Source organism: Octopus bimaculoides, chromosome 6 (genome assembly GCF_046866305.1).
Source record: "Octopus bimaculoides isolate indiv1 chromosome 6, ASM4686630v1, whole genome shotgun sequence".
NCBI lineage: Eukaryota > Metazoa > Mollusca > Cephalopoda > Octopoda > Octopodidae > Octopus > Octopus bimaculoides.
The window spans coordinates 46,163,561-46,184,264 of record NC_142933.1 but is presented as its reverse complement, the minus strand read 5'-3'; the positions used below and the strand labels follow the sequence as shown (position 1 = coordinate 46,184,264).

General features: G+C 34.9%; 1 protein-coding gene across 2 annotated transcripts in view; it reads left to right on the top strand.

The window, feature by feature from the left end:
• LOC106873653 (phosphatidylinositol transfer protein alpha isoform) overlaps positions 1-14,535 on the top strand; it is a 70,843-nt gene extending 56,308 nt beyond the window's left edge. For both annotated transcript variants that reach the window (XM_014921106.3, XM_089353822.1), the window contains exons 6-10: positions 2,540-2,623; positions 5,990-6,067; positions 7,838-7,933; positions 9,568-9,690; positions 11,280-14,535. In XM_014921106.3, the coding sequence (XP_014776592.1) occupies positions 2,540-2,623; positions 5,990-6,067; positions 7,838-7,933; positions 9,568-9,690; positions 11,280-11,315 (417 nt within the window). In that variant the 3' untranslated portion in view covers positions 11,316-14,535. The remainder of the gene's footprint in view (positions 1-2,539; positions 2,624-5,989; positions 6,068-7,837; positions 7,934-9,567; positions 9,691-11,279) is intronic.
• The last annotated feature ends 6,169 nt before the right edge of the window (positions 14,536-20,704 follow it).

The window sequence follows — 20,704 nt, the reverse complement described above, 5'->3', positions numbered from 1 at the left end:
TCAGTAGGGTTGAGATCCGGAGATGCTGGTGGCCACACCATCAACCTTTCACTTTGTATGCTGTAAAACCCTAGTAATGTTTGTGTGGTCCTAAGAGGGAGCGTTGTCATGCATGAATACGAGATTCCTTAGAAATGATAGCAGTATGTCATCTAGCCAGAAATTCAAAACATCCTGCAGAAGATTGCAGTAGGCAGCTGTGGTCACAACAAGTCTATCCCCAATGATACCAGCCCACAACATGACTCCTCCTCCCTGTTGTTGACGTCGTAAACATTGGTGATGCTCATCTCCAAAATAGACCCAACCATTTGCCTAACTGTCAGGTCTGTCAAGAGTTGCCCTGGTTTCAGCAGTGGACAGAACACAACTCATGTCTAACGTCATGTACTTTTGGGTCCATTGAAGTGTCAAACGCTTGTGACAGAGCATTAAAGGAGGAAGCTGCAGGGGTTTTTGCATGGAAGCTGTTATCCCGAGGATGCGATTTCTGGTGGGTTTTCAGTACGAGGAAGTCTGGAGGCAGTGAAAATGGTTTTGCTTCTTTATCCAGGTTTCCTATGTAACTTGCAGCCAGTACTCCTTATATCCATAGCTGTCACAGTCTTGGAGGTCCCACAATCAGATTGTTTCTTCCTTGGCAAAGGATCCTTCAAGAATCATCTAGCCATGTCCACTTGACGACCTAACTTCTCCACAATGACATAAAGAGAAGTTCCTTTAGCACTTTCCTTGATGATGACAGACTTTTCATCATTGTTAAGGCCTTTTCCACGTCCCATTGTTCTTAGAGAGAAGAGATGCTATTAGAATGTTTCCCCAAAAACTGAAAAATTTGAAATAAAAAAGAAAGGGTGTTACACAGAATAATGAAAACATAACAATGGTGTTACCATAGCATGCAAACCTGCTGGGAAAAGTTTCATCAAAATTGATTCACAGAAATGAAGAAATCCTAAATTTCACAGAAACACTGCCAAATGAGATTGGAGCCTGGTGTAGCCATCTGGTTTCACCAGTCCTCAGTCAAATCGTCCAACCCATGCTAGCATGGAAAGCGGACGTTAAACGACGACGACAATACGTACAGACAGACATATATATATATATATATATATATATATATATATATATATATATATATATACCGCCTGACTGGCCTTGTAGGGTTTTCGAGCGAGATCGTTGCCAGTGCCCCTGGGCTGGCTCTTGTGCGGGTGGCACATAAAAGACACCATTTCGAGCGTGGCTGTTTTCGTGCGGGTGACACGTAAAAGCACCCACTACACTCTCTGAGTGGTTGGCGTTAGGAAGGGCATCCAGCTGTAGAAACTCTGCCAAATTAGATTGGAGCCTGGTGTTGCCATCCGGTTTCACCAGTCCTCAGTCAAATCGTCCAACCCATGCTAGCATGGAAGGCGGACGTTAAGCGATGATGATGATGATGATGAAGCTAATAGCCTGGCTCTGGGTGTACATCCTCACTACTCTTGAAAAAGTTGTTGTCATGCTTCTCTCTAGCATCTCTACAATCTCTCAGTCTCTAGCTTCCATCATGAAATTGTTGATTCTGAAAGCACCAAAGTTTTTCACCTGACAGGGAGGTGTTAGTTTCTGGTGGATGGTGATTGAGTGATGATTTGTTTTCTGTATCTGAAAAGAAGAGAGTTGATGCATTAGGTATTGATGGTTGAGTGATAGTATCACATGGCCATCCCCTTTTACATCATGAGAACTAGTCTTGTATACACAGTTAGGGTTTTCAATATATATATATATATATATATATATATTTCTTGTGTAATTTTGATTTTTTTTATCTATGGTGATACCATTCCTATCACCATCTATTTTATTGTCTGCGTGATAGTCAGTATCCAAGCTTGCAGTGGTGATTTGCTGATGCACAAACTTTTATGAACGTGTGTAGAGATAATTCAGTCATGGGAATGTTTTTTTGCTGAACTGCTAATAGTCATGCAGACAACTGCAGCTGCCATAGACTCTTATAATGACTGCTGTTACTCTACAGCCACGAGGTTCAGCAATATGGAGTAAATATTTCAGTAGCTAGATCTCCCACCTACTTAGTGCTGTGATGGTGACCCTTTCCCATAACAGAGACAAGCCATCAAACTACCTCAGACGATAAGGGATGAGGCAAATAGATGGGTTGCTTCTAGTGAATTGTAAAACTTGTGGAGGGGCAGGGGGATTGTGCCACAACTTAATGAATGCAGTCTGTTTAGGAAGTTGAACAATCAAAACAAAATCTTAGTTAACAAAACCTTTAAGGTTGCACATATTGTTTAATACTTGTGCATCTGAACTTTTGCTTTGTTATTCCTTGTGAGACTGTTAGGTGCTGCCCTCCCCATTTCATATTCCACCTGTGTACATACTTACTGTTCACACTGATTTTTCTCTTCAATACATTTGTGTCAAATTTGTATATTCTGCTTTTACATTTCTCTCTATTTTTCATTTTGATATTTCTTTATTTTTGTCTAATAGGTCATATAAATTATTTCCATTTCAGGCTCACAGTCTTTCACCTGAACATTTAAAAAGTAGGGCTGTTGTTATGATTGATATTGCTAACAACTCTGTTGTTTCTTCTAAGGTAAGTACATTTTTTGAGTCCTTAGTAGTATTTCTTTTTATTATAGTGACAAATGTTATCTACTAACTTTTGTGCTTCATTATATACATTGCCGCTACAGCAGAGTAAAACTTTAATGTGGTAAACTTAATGGATTAATATATCATTGCTATAATTAAGTCAATGTATTGATGTATGTCCAACAAAAGATTGTCTGGATAATGGACATCTTGAAAAATGTGATCTTGTATCAGCATTTTTAAGTCATGGCATATTTTCATGTACATACTAGATGGAACTTGAACATTGTGGTTTTGTCATTAACAAATAGATCCATTGTTTCTTGTAAATATATTGATTAAAATCAACTTCAGAATTAATACAGCTATACCACGTTTTTTTTCTTTTTATCAAGCCTATGTATATACCTTTATAATGATTATGTGCCTGACAATCTTTAGAAGATATATAAAACGTGCTCAGAATAAACTGTGTAAAGTAATGTTTTATCAATATAGGTGCACTTTCATTTATTAAAATGAATTTCTTTCTTAATCTTATGTTTTAAGTGTTTAGCTGCCTCCATTTTGACATTCAAGTACTATTACCTGTTCTCATTTAGCTATAGCTGTTTAATCATCTACATATATTTTCTATCTCTCCACTATAAAATTTTTTATGCGTATTATTCAAAATGTAAAAAAATTCAAATTCAAATCCATAACAACAAAGATATTTTAGTTAGTTTAAGTAACTACTTAATATTCACAAGTGTGTGTGAATGCCTTTGCATAGTAGCTGTAGAAGACAAGTTAGAAATTTGAGGTTTCTTTGTATTGGGTCATCCCATAAATAATGCGGTTCTTTTTTTAATACTTTTATTTTTCAAAAGTTTTTTTTTTAATGTAAAATATACTCTCCTTCATTTTCTACAATCTTCTCCCATCTATCTGGTAGACTTGCAAGGCCCCTCTTCCAAAATTCACTTATCCATGATGAAAAGTACTCCTTAAGTACTGTCCTGACCTTGTCTACAGAATTCAAATTTTTTCCGTCCAAATGATTTTGAAGTTTGCCTAACAAATGATAGTCAGATGGAGAAATGTCTGGCAAATATGGTGAGTGGGGCATCGTTTCCCATTCAAACTGCTCCAGCCTTTGGAATGTCATCCTCACTGTACGTGGCTAAGCATTATCCTGATGGAAGAACACCTTTCATCCTGAAACCAAAGATGGTCGTTTTTCTTCTAGCACTGACTTAAGCAGCTCACAGTAGATCTCCTTCGTTATTGTTTCGTTTGGGTTTAAAAGTTCAAAGTGGACTAAACCTTTCATATCCCACCAAACAGATAACAACACCTTATGCGGGTAAAGACCTTCTTTTGCTTGGGATGCTGGTGTTTCTCCTTTCTCTACCCACTGTCTTCGGTGCTTGATATTTTTATAGTGAACCCATTTCTCGTTAGCAGTCACTATTTGGTCCAAAAAAGGTTCATTTGTGAGATGTGACAGCAAAGAAGAGCACACATTCACTCTCTGCACATGATTAGACTCGGAAACTTTGTGAAGAACCCAATTTGCTGACTTTTCCAATGGTATGCAAGTGTCAATGAATGGTTGAATGTCCAAGTCCAAGCCTCTCTGTTAGTTCCTCAACAGTTACAATAGGATTTTGTTCCACCAGGGTTTGCAGGATGTCCTCACTGGAGCTCTACAGATCTTCCAGGGTGAGGCTCATCTTCTAGGCTGTAGTTTCCAGCTTGGAATTTCTGGAACCACCGTTGACACTAGCTTATACTTATTGGCATTGACCACACTTGAATGGTACTTTTTACGTGTCACTGGCACGGGACCGGTGAGGCTGCACTGGCATTGACCACACTTGAATGGTGCTTTTTACGTACCACTGGTACGGGTGCCAGTCAGGCGGTACTGGCATCATCCACATCAATGACTTCACTTGACTCAACAGGTCTTCACAAGCACAGTTTATTGCCCAATGATTGAAAGGTACACTTAAATGGGCTGGTTATTTTGCACTGGTATGGGCCACGGTTACGGTCTCACTTGGCTTGCCAGGTTTTCTCAAGCACAACATATCTCCAAAGGTCTCGGTCACTCATCATCGCCTCCGTGAGGCTCAACTTTCGAAGGTCGTACTTCACCTCATCCCAGGTTTTCCTGGGTCTACTTCTTCCACAGGTTCCCTATACTACTAGGGTGTGACAGTTTTTCACACAGCTGTCCTCATCCATACACAACACTTGACCATACCAGTGCAGTTGTCTCTTTTGCACACCACTTCTGATATTTCTTATGTCCAGCTTTGTTCTCAGGGCACTTACAGTCAGTTGTGTATGTACACTGACATTACACATCCAGCGGAGCATACTAGCTTAATTTCTTGCAAGCTTACACTTGTCTTCAGCAGTCACGGCCCATGTTTCACTGCCATGTAGCATGGCTGTTCACACACATGTCATACAATCTACCTTTTATTCTGAGTGAGAGGGCCTTTGTTACATGCAGAAGTAGGAGGTCTCTGAACTTTGCCCAAGCTATTCTTATTCTAGCAGCTACACTCTCAGAGCATCCACCCCCGCTACTGACTTGGTCACCTAGGTAATGGAGACTATCAACTACTTCTAGTTTTTCTCCTTGGCATGTGACAGAAACTGTTTTCTGCACATTTTCAGTGTTTATTGCTCCTGAGCATTTGCCACACACAAAAACTATCTTCCCAGTTAGCCTTCCTTTGATATTGCTGCACCTCTTATATGTCCATAGCTTACACCAGGTACATCTTATGGAGTTTCTGCCTATACCTTTTCTACAGATCAAGCAGGGCCATTTACCTGAAGGGATTTGTGATTTATCTGCCTTCCTACTTATTAAGATTTTGGTTTTTGTTAGATTGACTCTAAAGCCCTTTGATTCTATACCTTGCTTCCACACCTGAAACTTCTCTAGTTCTGATAGTGGCTCAGCTACTAGAGCAAGGTCATCAGCATAGAGAAGCTCTCCGGGGCATCCTGTCTTGAATTCCTGTGTTATTGCCTGGAGGACTATGATGAACTTATAAAGCAAAATATGCAGAATATGCTCCTTAACCACTTCCATTATAGCTTTGAAAAAATAACTGTTAAAATCGAACTGCACTCTTCAAAACATGCACTAAGAATAAAACCAAGGTAAAATTTCTACCTGCTTTTATAACTAGTTTATGCAGGGAGATTGTCCTGTCCCCCCTCCAACTTTTAGTTCATACAGTAGAAAAAGCCACAGTATTTATGGGATGACCCAGTACATCAGCAAAAGTTGAATTGTATTTTTTGTTTCAAAATTCAGCTTTTTAAAATTTCATAATTATTGATTCTATTTTACCAGGACTACAAGAAAGAAGAAGATCCAACAACATATAAGTCTGAAAAGACTGGTCGGGGACCTTTGTTAGGCAAATGGATGGTAAATATTTCATTTGAATTATTCAATATGTGCCTCTGTATTTTATTCTATCAGGCTCAGTAAAATGTAAGCAATGTTTTGAAACATGAAATTCATCACAATATATTTCAACAATGCGGAAATTTTATTCATCAAAGTATCAGCACATTTTTGCCAAAAACGTTACAAGTTTTTTTATTCTGGTAACATAAAAATCTGGAGTTCTGGAACTGATGAACTCTTTGAATGCACTTTCAGCATTGGTTTGATTTTTGAACTCCTTCTCTCACAGGAAACTATCAAGGTGCTTGAAAAAGTGGTAGTCGGTAGGAGAAAGGTCTGAGGATTAAGCTGGTTGAGTACTTTGTAGCCAAGTACTCTCAACTTCTGGAGCGTCATTAGTGAAACTTGTGGTTGAGCATTGTCATGAAGAATGATTGGCCCACTTCTGTTGACTAGTCTGGGACAGCTGAGTTGCAGTTTTTCGTTCATTTTGGCAATTTCATGGCAATGTTTCTGCAGTAATGGATTTTCTGGGTTTTAAGAAGCTATAGTGGATGAGTCCAGCAGTACACCACCAAATAGTCACCATAACCTTCTTTTTGAAGAACTCCGGTTTAGGAAAGTTTTTCAGTGCTTCATTTTGGTCCAACCACTGTGAAGAACGTTTTTTTATTATTGTACAGAATCCAGTTTTCATTGCAAGTTGAAACACAGTTGAGAAATGGATCAATCTGGTTATGGAGAAGAAGCGATGAGCAAATTTCATATCTGTGCATTTTCTGATTTTCATTCAAATTGTGTGGTACCTATTTGTCGAGCTTTTTTTGATTTTCTGATCACATGCAAATGGTTGCAGGCAGTTTTCTGGCTAACTTGAAGTTCTTTTGCCAGTTTTCGAGTGGTTTTACGTGGATCTTTCTCAATGATGGTCTTTAATTAACTGTCATCAATGACAAATGGGCGTCCGCTATGCTCATGATTTTTAAGGCTTAGGTCTCCACTGCAAAATCGTTTAAACCATTTTCAACCTGACCACTCGCTGGTAATTTCCTCACCAAACGTTCGCGAGCAATTTCAGCTGCTTTACATCCTTTTTTGAAGTTGAATAGCAAAATTGCTCAAACATCGCGCTTTGACAGTTCCATTTCAGATGACTAACAACGGTGAAAAAATTATCAATGTTAATTTATTGATGCATTTGGGCAAGTCTGTGTCTGTATTATCAGACAATTGCAAAAAAATGTTTTAAAAAATTCAAAGCTGCTAAAATCCGGTACAAATTTTTTATGTTTCAAAATGTTGCTTACTTTTTACTCAAGTTGATACTTTGCAAAATTGGTGGAAAGCTCAAAACATAGGAAAAGCTATTTTCAGTTTTCTTCATGATTGAAATAATTACTAGTCATAAAGATGATGTCAGTGTCTGGCTAATTATTAACCTTTTCATTATTATATTTCTAACCAAAATACACCCGTTAGGTGTTTCAATTAAATTTAAAAATTTATATGTCTGTAAAACCTATTCACTTTCTCAGATCACTTGTTTCTAAAATTCAAGAAGTACGTAATACAGTTCCATTTTTTTCTGTTGTTACTGATGACATTTACTTTGCATGATTATATGTAAAAACAAAACTTTCCAGTTTCTTCCATTTGCTCTGCACCTTAAATACAATCTCCAGTTCTAATTAAATTACCTATGATAACATATCTATAATTTTAATTTTGTACATTCACAGCTGTTTGTAGTCTTACTATTTAAAATTGATAATTTTTTCTTTTTTTTAGGATGAAGCTGACCCTATTATGACCTGTTATAAATTAGTGTCCGTAAACTTTGCATGGATGGGATTACAAACACAAATAGAAAAATTTATCCAAGGGGTAAGTAGTTTTGTACTCCAAAATTTCTTAAACCAATTTCAAATTTTGGTTAAATTATCTTATGGTGTTGATTATAATTCATGTAATGGGATATAATTTCATAGATATTTAGTTAAACGTTACTCCAAATATTTTAGGTAAAATGAGATAGACATGAGCATTTTGATATAGGGAAACAAATAAAATCACAGAATCAGTTTGTCCAACATACAAGGACATTTTTTTAGAGAGTTGTTTCAAAAACTGCAAACCATCAACATTATAATTCATATTAATTCTTTTATTAAATATTTCTATTACTTTAAACAATTATTTACAATGTTATTTTTTCATACAAATGTATGTATTTAACAGATTTTTTCACGTATCTACTTGGTGACATTTGACACTATTTTGCTGGTCCTTAGTATGTATTCCACTCAGTTTATTGTAACATTGTATGTGTACAAATAGGGTTGGGGTGTATGTTTTACAACTAAATGTTATTCCAGTGAATATGTACTGTATGTACTCGACTATAAAACACCCTCGTCTATAAGACGCACCCCTAACTTATAAGATTCAGATCGGGAATTTCATCATTGACCCGACTATGTTGCAGCGACTGTTTTGCAGCTTGATTCGAATGCGACTTTGTGTATTCAATGAAAGTGATGTCCTACAAATTGCTCTTTCTCTTCATGTTAACAAATAACATTGTGTCAAATTAAAGAAAGACAAGGATAGTACAAAACAAACAAGCATTAAACTTCTTTTTTTTCTTTTTAATTAATTGTTTATTTCATACTAACAGAAGTAAAGAAATATATAAAAATCGTTTTCCATGTACTTCTTGGCTTTGGAATTAGCGATTTAGCTTTTCTTGGTTATTCCATGTGTCAGAACTTCAGACATGGCTTGTACCTAGAAAATACTTGAAGATTTTTTTATAGGATGCACTTATAGGTGCAGGAGTGGCTGTGTGGTAAGTAGCTTGCTTACCAACCACATGATTCCGGGTTCAGTCCCACTGTGTGGCACCTTGAGCAAGTGTCTTCTGCTATAGCCTCAGGCCGACCAAAGCCTTGTCAGTGGATTTGGTAGATGGAAACTGAAAGAAGCCCGTTGTATATATGTATGTGTGTATATGTTGTGTATCTGTGTTTAAGTCCCCCGTAACTTAGCGGTTCGGCAAAAAGAGACCGATAGAATAAGTACTAGGCTTACAAAGAATAAGTCCTGGGGTCGATTTGATTCGACTAAAGGCGGTGCTCCAGTATGGCCGCAGTCAAATGACTGAAACAAGAAAAAGAATAAAAGAATTATAAGTCGCACCCCCAACTTTAGTTGAAGATTTCAGGGAAAAAAGGTGCAAATTATATCCGACTATAACTCTAATTATCATCAGACGTCCGTTTTACCATACTAGCATGAATTGGATGGTTCTGCTTCATCAGTGTCTCACGTTTTGCAGTCCTTTTCTGTTTATATATTAAGATCATGTAAAGATCATTTAGAAAGATGGATTGTAAGGCGTTGTTTAATGCAAATTGTTAAACTACTCAAATAAATAATTTACATTGATATAGAAAGATTTTAATAACCTTTTCCTTTCTTTCTTTCTTTTTTTTTTTTTTTTTTTTTTTTTTTTGCAGCAAGAGAAACGAATTTTCACTAATTTTCATCGTCAGGTATTTTGTTGGACTGACTATTGGTTTGGCATGACTTTAGAGGATATACGATCACTTGAGGAAAAGACGAAGGAAGATTTAGATAAAGTAAGTATAATGCGATGTTTTTTTAAAGGCACAATTTGTCTTGAGAAAATCAAACATCTGGTATCATTTTTTGATCTACTAAAATAGGGATTATATCAGTTTCTGTATTATTTTGAAAACAATTTTTTGAAAAAATTTTTTTTTTTGTTTTTTAAGTTTCATTAAGATGATTTTCATTTTGTTTAAATTTTCAGAGAGAGAGAGAGAAAGGATGTAAACATTTTTGAAATATCTTATTTTCCACAGTCTTCATTTATCAGAATTATAACCATTTCTCCTTAATTGTTGCTGTTGTTGGCACTCCGTCGCTTACGACGTCGAGGGTTCCAGTTGATCCGATCAACGGAACAGCCTGCTCGTGAAATTAACGTGCAAGTGGCTGAGCACTCTACAGACACGTGTACCCTTAACGTAGTTCTCTGTGATATTCAGCATGACACAGTGTGACAAGGCTGACCCTTTGAATTACAGGTACAACAGAAACAGGAAGTAAGAGTGAGAGAAAGTTGTGGTGAAAGAGTACAGTAGGGTTCGCCACCATCCCCTACCGGAGCCTCGTAGAGCTTTAGGTGTTTTCGCTCAACAACGCCCGGTCTGGGAATCAAAACCGCAATCCTATGACCGCGAGTCCGCTGCCCTAACCACTGGGCCATTAAACACTGAAAATATTATTAGTGAGATGTAGTTTGATATTTTTTTTTATCAAAATTTATCACCAAAGAAAGGGCTATGTTATTTCCAAATTGGTAGTATTTGTTTTTTATATTGAATATTTATAAATCCTCATTTATTTAGAAGCATGGAATGAGAGAGAGAGAAATATTTTCATGGGTCTGTTTTTCTATGCTGAGTTTGACAAGTCTCTCACAGTCCTTCATTATCTGACATACCAACTGACCACTACTGCTGCTATTGCTTGTTTGTTTTTTTGTTTTGTTCGTGTGTGTGTGTGACATGATTTTTGATGGTTTGATACCCTTGTTATTGCTGGGCCAGCCACTTTTCGGCATGAACAGGGGATACAGTTTATCATGTAACTGCCAGGGATAACATATCCCTTCCATATCAGTTTGCATTCAGAGATACTGCTCTCTTAGATAAATTGCCACTGCTGCAGCTTGTGGACTCCATATCATCCTTGTACAACTGAGACAAATTCCTTTTTGTGTATACTATTGTGTATGTTTGGCGTGCTTAATTTCTTAGATGGCTCACCTTCATTACAGCTAGCAACCATGTCTCTATAATGGTTGATGAAACTTAGTTACCAAGGAAGCTTGCAATGGTACTCCAAAATGGCCTGGCAAAAAGTTTGTCACTGTTATGAAGATAGGGAGAGGGACCTTAGTATGTTAGCCACCATTTTAGCTGCCTTTAAAGAGAGAGAGAGAGAGAGAGAGAGAGAGAGAGAGTACCAGAGAAGTTTGTAATAGATAAATTGTAAATGTACCGAGTTGTCAAGATTGGTGGCAGGTGTTTTGGCAAGGAGCTTTTGACATATATTTCAGCCACTGTCATTAATTTTTTTATACATTGTACTATCTTGATTATTGTTCATTAACATCTTTAAATTTTGTTTTTGTTTTCAGCAACGGTGTTTAGGCACTATCCGGGGAACTACATAACTGCTCAGAAACTTTTTAGTAACCAATCTAACAACACTATCACTGCTGTGAGCATGTCTTCACTGACACTGTAATTCCAAGAATCAAAAAACTAGTAATTAATACAAATTATTGTATCTTAAACAGCATCTAAAACAAAAAAAATATGAGTTAAAAAGCGTATTTGAATATTCTGAGCAAGTTTTGCTAATAAAGTCTTACACCTTTATTAGGACAATTTACTTTAGCTGAACTTGAAACAAAGTATTCTCATTGTTTTTGTTTTTTTTTTCCCCCTAAATTTATTCAGAAAATTTTTTCTTTTAGGTTTACAAATATCTTTTCAACGATGATGTACCAATAAACGTTTCCTTAGCTATTTGTAATAATCTCTGTATTTCCAAAAATTTTCACAGTAGTAAACAAAAGGATCAAAAAAAGAAAAAAATTAGAACTACCATGTCTGTCAGGTTATCTGTAAATGAATGTTTTGGAAAATTTCTAGTTTAGGTTTTAGAAAAAAATAATTTTTTTCATCAGATTCACTGTTTTTCATGAGCAAGCTGAACCTTAGTTTTTGGAAACATTATAAGCAAAAAAAAAAGTTATGTGCCAAATGCTTATGGTAATTAACTTTAAACACTTTCAAGGTTTTATTGAACATTCAGCTTAAATTTGTTTAAGCTTGTTAACTAACTTTTTTATTTCTCTGTTTTGTTGATTATATTTCTTTTTGCTGCTTGGCTCTTCTAGCATCCAAAAATAAATAATAAATGAAATTAAAATACCTAAGTAATATAGATTTTTTTTATGGGAAGATGATATCTTTTCAGAAACTTTCTCATTCAAATAGTCAGTGTCCTATATTCTGTAATGTTTGCATATAGTCTTTCTTCACTCACAGTTAATTAACAGTTGCTGTTAATATATTAGTAATTCTCAAATGCGACTGTCCAGATTGAAGGCTTGTGTTTTAATATACCCCTCCCCCCTCTTCCAATAAAACGAAAAACAAAACAAAACTGCATATGTCTTCTTGATCTTTTAATTGAATCTTATTGATTTTTGGTTATAATTTTAAATTGTCTATAGCAAATAAATAAATTAACTTGCACATACCAACTTGTAGTAGTTTAATGATCATGTAAATTGCCTTCAGATCAAAAACAACTGAATTAGTAGTAAGAATTTACACACATTCTGATAAATTTTCTTTGTTGCAATGATGGTAATATATAGTTGAAGTTATAGAACTGGGAAGTGGTAGTGTTCATATATTTTCCAAGGGCATTAGAGATGTAAATGAATTATATATAAAAAAAAAAAAATTAAATGAATGTTTGGAAAGGGCTTTCTCGATCAAAGGATTACAAGATTTTTATTTGGCTAACATCAGAAGTTTCTTTGTAGTCCCTAAAGAAAATTAATTTTTTGTTTTGACAGTGTCTATCATTTAGTTACTTGAATCAATTCCATGCCTTCATTACCTTATATATAACACCATCTATTTTGTATACATACGTACATGTATTCATGTGTGCCTAGTTATTACAAAGTGAAAATGTGTACTCAAATGAACACACTCATACATTTTAGCATGTATATTATGTACAGCAAATATGTGCTTGAATGTAATCTCATTTGTATTTGTATCTGTTTGTGTATTTCATACATAAGGGACTCTTGTTCCAAAAGTTTTAATTCCAACTACAACAAATTATATTAATTTGATAATTAGGATGCTACAAGATTAAATAGAATATATTTGTTATTGAAAATAAAACCACTGCTTTGGTGCATTGACAGCAACAAGCAAAATAATTTTGTGAAAATAAGCAATTTGTCATTGGGTTTACATTAATGATTGTTGGCTTACTTAAAAGGTTGTTACACTTGGAAAAGTGCAAATACTTGCCCTTCTCATTTAGAAACTGAATGTTTACGTTTTTAGATAATTCATCTATTCTTAACAAATGAATGACAGTATTCACTGAAATTATAAATTTCACCCATTCATATCTCCCCATAGTCTTTGAATATATATATGTACACATACACACAAACACTGGTTTTGCCTAATATATTAAATATGAAAGCAAAAGAAATTCATGTCAAACTGTTCTGTTCATATTTAGCAAATTTTTTCACATAATCTTTCTATCTCCACATTTATAAAAACCTAGGTGTAAATATGTATTTGAGAAAACAATTATAGTAATAAATAATATTTAGTGATAATCATATATGTGAGTATCTATCAACTTTTAATCATATGGCATAGACATAAGGAGGTTCTGCATTCTTCTGTATCCCAACATACACTTATACATAAACAATTGAGTATATATCTTACTATTTGTTTTTTTCAATAAAAGATTTTCATTTTTATAGTAAATGTTCAAGATAGCAAACAAATGGTTAACTTTATATCAAAAGCTTTGTGATTTTTGAACAATTGAAAACTGAAAATATTGGCAATGATATGTTAATATAGCATATGTAATAACATTTTCTGTTTTGTAGGAATAATTTTTAACTAAACATTTGAAGGGAAATTATTTCTTGATTAAGCTTTCATTTTGATAAGTATATTTTTAGTGTTCCAAAGTTTCAGAATATTTATGGAATAACTTAATTCTCATTATTTTCTTGTAGTTTTTGAATAGCAATTTGACATTTGAAAACTATTTAAAATCAGTCTACCAATAAGCTAAATGGAAATTTTACATTTGAAATAATATTTTTCCTTAAAAAAAAATGCTATTATTATATCAGGTTGTATAATAAAAAAAAAATTCTTTCATATAAGATGTGTAAGATTGGCCAAAATACTATTGCAGTCAATTCATAAACAGTGATTAGAATTTCTGTTGAGTGGAATTTTTGTTGATAGTGATTGTAAAAATGCAAAATCAGCTTCAAAAACATTGCCAACATTTTATTTAGATATATGGACATAAGGAATAATTTAGAGAGACAAAAAGACAAAAAAATTTATATCATTTGAAAGAAAAAAATTGAGATTTTAGTTGAAAGTAACTTGTGGTACCTTCCTTTCCTCTCCTCCCTGTACTACTGCCTTTTGTCAATTTTCTATCATTGTAGCATCTCTATAAACTTTGCTAAGTATTTTGTCTTTTAACTTCCTTTGTAGACAGTTTTAAAACAAGAATAGAATTGATAAAGACCAAATTGAAAACAATAAAGTCATAATTTGAAAAAAATAACCATCAAAAACAAATGGTTTTCTTTGTATTATTAAAACAATTTTTTTGTTTTGTTTTGCTTTGTTTTGGCCACAGGTTTACAAAACTAGGTGGCTTTGGGAAATCTGTTTAGAGATAATTTATTTTTTATTAGTTACAAAACTCTAAGGAAGCAACATGATCAATGGCTTGAACTTCTTTACAAACTAGTATTTAGAGAACCTCTAAATGGTTGCTCTATTTGCTAGAAAAAATTGTCAAATGTATCTCATCACATACAAGATGCAATGAGGTAGAATAAAAATTAATATTAAAAAAAAGGACACCTTGAATAATGCACTTCTTGGAAAACACCTTTGATCAGGACTAATTTGGGCCAAAGTAGTATATGTTTTTATGACTCAGCAAGATTAAAGGTAATGTAGTTAACCACGAGAGGGTTTCAGTATAAACTTAGAGGGCTGAGAGTCTGCTACTCTGCCAGTTTTCCCAAGTTCACCCTCCTTCCATTTACTGTAAATTTTGTCCCTTTCCTTTCTTTGAAACTAAATTTTATGGTATCAGATTTACACCATTGTTTACTTATATAGAGAGAGAATCAGTTTGTTCTCCTGTTCAGTCCATTCGTTATGATATAATCTTCCGAAAGGAAGAATTTGTTAATTCATTAGCGATATTTTGAAGTCTGTAAATGATTGTTTTCTTGAAGTGATAATTACTAACAGGCTTGCCTCACAGACAGGATCTTGTAGTAGTGGTCCTTTTATGCGATCCTTCTACAGACTTCCTGAATGACAACCGACTTCATTATCATGGCTGGTGACTTCAACAGATATGTCAACTGATGCAATGATGGCTTCTGTGACATACATTGAGGCGATGGGTATGGTTCAAGAAATGAGGAGAGTGTAAAGGCACCAGAAGTTCTATGATGCAACTGATCTATTTGCAACACACACACTAAGAAACCAGCCAGCCACATAATCACCTATCAATTTAGTAAAAACACAAATCAGATTATATTCTTACCAGGAAATTGTATAGAAGGGCTATTGCAAATACCAAGCCCTTTCCTGGTCAATAATGCATTACACAACTTCAGAGCAATGTAGATAGAAAAACAGAAAATGATAGAAAGAAGATATGGAAACTAAAGGATCCTACAGTTGGGAATAGGTTTAGAGAAATACTAATTGGTGTATATTACTCAAGGGAGAAAGATTTATGTCTGTAGCATAGATGACAATGGGGAATTTTTATGAAATAACTTCCTTCAATCTATGGATCAGACATGGCTGGGGCAAAAGTCCCAGTCAAACCAAAAGTAATATGGTGACAGGAATAACATAACTAGTAGAGCAATAAAGACTAAGAGACAGGCTTGGGAAATCTGAAAGGAAGGTGGTAGTGGGGAACATTGTCAAATTGCTAGACGAGCAGCTTGGCAACAGATATACTTGATTAAAGGTAATGCAGAAGGGAAGAGATTTGCACATGTCCTGCAACATGAGGCTTTGGCATATAATGTTCAAGATTGCAAGGTAATGAGTGAGACAACTGGGATATCATATGTATTCAGAGTGATGGTGGCATGTAGATATGGAAGTGTCATTATTAGATGCTGCTGAGCATGGAGAATGCATAAGACAGGATATTTCATTCTGGCCTTATAGAGCAGTGTTTCTACCTTTTTACCCTTGCATAACCCTTAAAATAAATTATATGTCTCAAGGAACCCCTGTACAAAAGATTTATATACTATATCTTTCTCATATTTTTTTCATTGTAGTTCACATGGTAAACCTCATATATATATTTATAATATATATATACAGTTGTTATATTTTTTTTGATAACATAATAGGTTAGGTAGGATGATGTCTATATTACAATAACCAAAAATATGTTGTGCATGCATAGTAATATGACAATCACAAAATCTCTTTCTTGTGGAACCCCAGTTGAAAAATACTGCTATAGAGTGACCAGCAATTCAGGTTGACAGCAGCATGGTAGATAAAGCAATTAAAGACATGAAGAGCAGGAAAGCTGCAGAACCATGAATCATGATTGCAGAGATGCAGTCTAATCAAAAAGAAAGTTAATAGGCCTTACTAGCAGACCTGTACAATAGTCTGGCAGATAATTATTGCAGGTAATGCTGTCCAGACTGGAAGATAATACATTCATACATTCTCTCAAACATAGATGCAAGCAACCCAATGATATTTATCTAAAACTCTCCCAAAATAGGATGACTATCATAAGGAAATTTAAAAAAATCAATGCTGATACAAGTTGCTGCCACTTCAAACTGAAGTGGCAGCAACTTCTACAAGATTTCAAATCAGGTGTTTTGGGGAAAATCAATGGCCCATGTGAACACAACTGAATTCCAGAAAAGAGGTTTGTTTCATTGAGATTTCATAATTTTCTCTTTGTAATAGACAACAATTGTGACATATGGCAAAAAATTGACTAAGTTGTTTCTGCTGAAAAAGAAGTATATGATACATGGACCATATAGATAACTGAGTACAACTTTGCCTTGTGTGTTAAATGGATGATACATGAGTTCTATTTACATATGTTAAGTGATGACAACTGTGATCCACTGCATCAGCGATGTTCTACTGAAAGAGGTCTTAGTGTTCATGTGAAAGTTGGAAATAGGGACATTAAGGTGAATAATCAACACATAATTCTTGATTATTTAAAAAATAACAAAGCTCAGATCAATGCTGAATGGTGCATAGCTGTCAAAGTTGTCACGTTTTTACTTAAATACATGTTCCAAGATACAAACTTTTTTACAATATTACTAGAAAGAGAAACAAGAATAAATTCATCTCAATGTCAGTGATGCAAATCAGCAAGATGTGAACATTAAATATGAAAATTGTGGAGAACTGTGATAATCCAGATCATGTTGGAAACTTCAAATTCTCCCTTCAGCAAAAAAATCCTCTCACAGAATGTCTTCAGAATAACATACTCAATTAACAAGTAATTTTTTTTTTATCTGAACAGTGCAAAAAATGCCCTTTAACAAACTCAATTAACTAAACTTAACTTATTTTTATAAAATAGCCCAAAGATCCTGAAGTAAGAATTAGCCTATATTACAGCTTTCTTGAACATCATACATAAGGATTAGCAAAGAAAGACAAGGTGACCAGAAGGACTACCAGAGACATGCCTACTACACTACTACACAGCCACTGCAAGTCTATTGCTTCATTACAGAGCTGGAGCTATGAGTATTGATGATTTGTGTAACCTGCAGAAGTTTTAACATGCCGTCCAAGTAATGAATCTCTTTAAAAATGACTGCGAATGGCAAATGTGCATAAATCAGATGGCAACAACTAAGTCTACATACTAGCTCAGTAATGTATTGATTGCAATTCATTTTTGCTCTTCATCTGAGCCTCTAAAATCTATACAACATGTTTTGCAACAATCTTACTCAAGATTTTCTACATTACAAAAGAGAAACAATGTCCATTGAAAATGCAACAGAAGCTATCATTAACAGCAATGTGCATATTGGATAACCTGTTGTTTCAATATGTGCATTGAACAGTTTATTGTGATTTTCCAGCTGCAGACCAACAACAAAACGTACCTGTCAAATAAGATGAAATAGATCTTTCAGCTGAAACCTATTACAATGATCACATATGCTCAATAACAAAGAGAGGACTCTCTGAGACAATCAAAACAAAAATTGACAACAATGAAGGTAACCTACTAGTTCTTGATGCTCAGATGTTCCTGGAGGAATAGATGAACTTTTTAGTGTTGAACTTGCTACTATCCTATGTTCATAAAAATGGCCAAATGGCACTTGTTAAAGCTTCATCAGGTGTTGTAGTTTCACTATTGGAACTCAGACAGACTACTTATTCTTGCTTCAAGCTTCACTATCCAATAAAATCTGCATCAACCTGTCACATCCCTTCATGATTCAGCTGTTTGCCTTCTGTATGATGCACAGCTACTGGTAAGAGACAAAGTCCCTAAGTGCCACTGACATCTTGAAGCTTTGAGTCACACACTTCAAGGTATAATGATCAATGAACAACTTCGATGAAAACTTCTAGTCTTCAGTGGCAGTTTTCAACAAAATTCTCCCAGTGGTCTGTAGAGATCAATAATTTTCTCTAAGTGCTGCATGCACCAAAAAGTTTTCAATTTGGAGTGAATGCAAAGTTTTGCATATGCAGACAAATGGGAAAGTTCTCAATTGTTTGAACAACAATGATTTTGTTACATTTAATCAGCTAAATTACTATGCAAACTGGTTACTGAAACTGGGCAAAGGGAGGATTCCAAATATATACTGACACTGACACATCTTCCTCAAATTCTATAGTGATTCCACCCTTCTTAACAGTGAACTCCAAGAAAGATTTCATTCAATTTGTTTATATCAACCTATTAACACACTATGGAAACTGAACAATGGATGTTTTTAAGAGCTATTCAAACATCACTGAAGTGAGCAGTGCCAATGATTCCTCACATTTCTCTTCAGTCATCTGATACTGATGTACCATTCACTCTAAAAGGATTGCAACTTCCTATAAGACCTGCTTTAGTTATGTTGATAAATAAGAGTCAAGAACAGAAATGTAGATTGTATCTTCCAATTCCAGTATTTACCCACGGACAATTATATGCTACTATCAGTGGTGTATTCAATAAAAAAAGAATCTGCATATTCACAGATGATCATCACCATAGTTTAACAGGAGCTGGCCAGGCAGAAAACTGCATCAGACTTCTGTGTCTGTTTTGGCATGCTTTTTATGGCTGGATGCTCTTCGTAACATTAACCACCCCGCAGAGTGGACTGAGTGCTTTTCATGTGGCATCAGCACAGGCAAGATTAGTTTTGGCATTGTTTTTACAGCTGGATGACTTCCAAATGCCAACCACTATACAGTGTGGACTGAATGCTCTTTACCAGCATTGACAGGGTCACCAAGTAACTTACAAGTTGAGGAATCTTTGAGAGGGGAGAGGGCATTGGAGGAGGTGATCTTGTGCCAGATGATGAAAGGTTGGAGTGTGACAGAGAGGCAGAAAGTTATCTTGTAATGATGAAAATTGAACCTTGACTAAATAAATCCCTTGTTTGTAGAGACGTCATGTGAATAAATGTAAATATTATGGAATGTATATATTGTAAGGACAAATGCTTTCACTAAATATTACCAGATTACATCCTGAACTTTTCCAGGTTCAGTTGCTTAAGAATATTATCATTCCTGTGCTTACATTTTCTATGCTCTTTTTACAGTAAAAAAATAATTGTTTTTGAAACAAAACACAAAAAGTATAAAAAGTAAAATTGAATTTTTTTTAATGTTTAAACTGTGGTAAAAAACTAAAAATTATAATTTGACAAAAAGTCAATTATAAATAAATTCCAATAAAGTAGTAGTAAAGGAATTAAAGTGGAGGCATGTAGCTTAGAGGTTAGGGTGTTGGACACATGATTGTAAGATTGTGGTTTCAATTCCTGGACCAGGTAGCATGTGTTCCTGAGCAAAACACTTCATTTGACATTGCACTAGTCCACTCAGCTGGCAAAAATTAGTAATACTGTAATGGACTAAGTGTCCCATCCAGGGGGTTAATATATATACTACAGAAACCAGGAAACCATCCCTGTGAGTCTAAACTTGGAAGATACCAAAAGATACCAGTCAGACAGCAGTACAGCAAATATTTGATTAGTTTGTTTTAATGGACTAAGTGTCCCATCCAGGGGGTTAATATATATACTACAGAAACCAGGAAACCATCCCTGTGAGTCTAAACTTGGAAGATACCAAAAGATACCAGTCAGACAGCAGTACAGCAAATATTTGATTAGTTTGTTTTATTTAGTTTGAAGAGTGACATTTGCAGTCCTTGTGACTGATGTGATTGATACAGTTGACTTTCAAGTTGAATTTTGTGTAGATTGCTGTTGAGAACAACAATTCTGGGTTGGAAGAATTAAGAAAGTGTTTTGGATGGGTAAAACAAAAGGTATGAGGACTGGAGAAGAAGCATATATATATAAGGTAAAATGTAGGATGTGGTATACAGTTTGTTTGTTCTGAGGAGAAGAAGGCATTAGAGGGATAGTGGAAGAGATAGCAAAAGGAAACAATAATTTTAGGTTGTAGTTTACACTTACATTATACA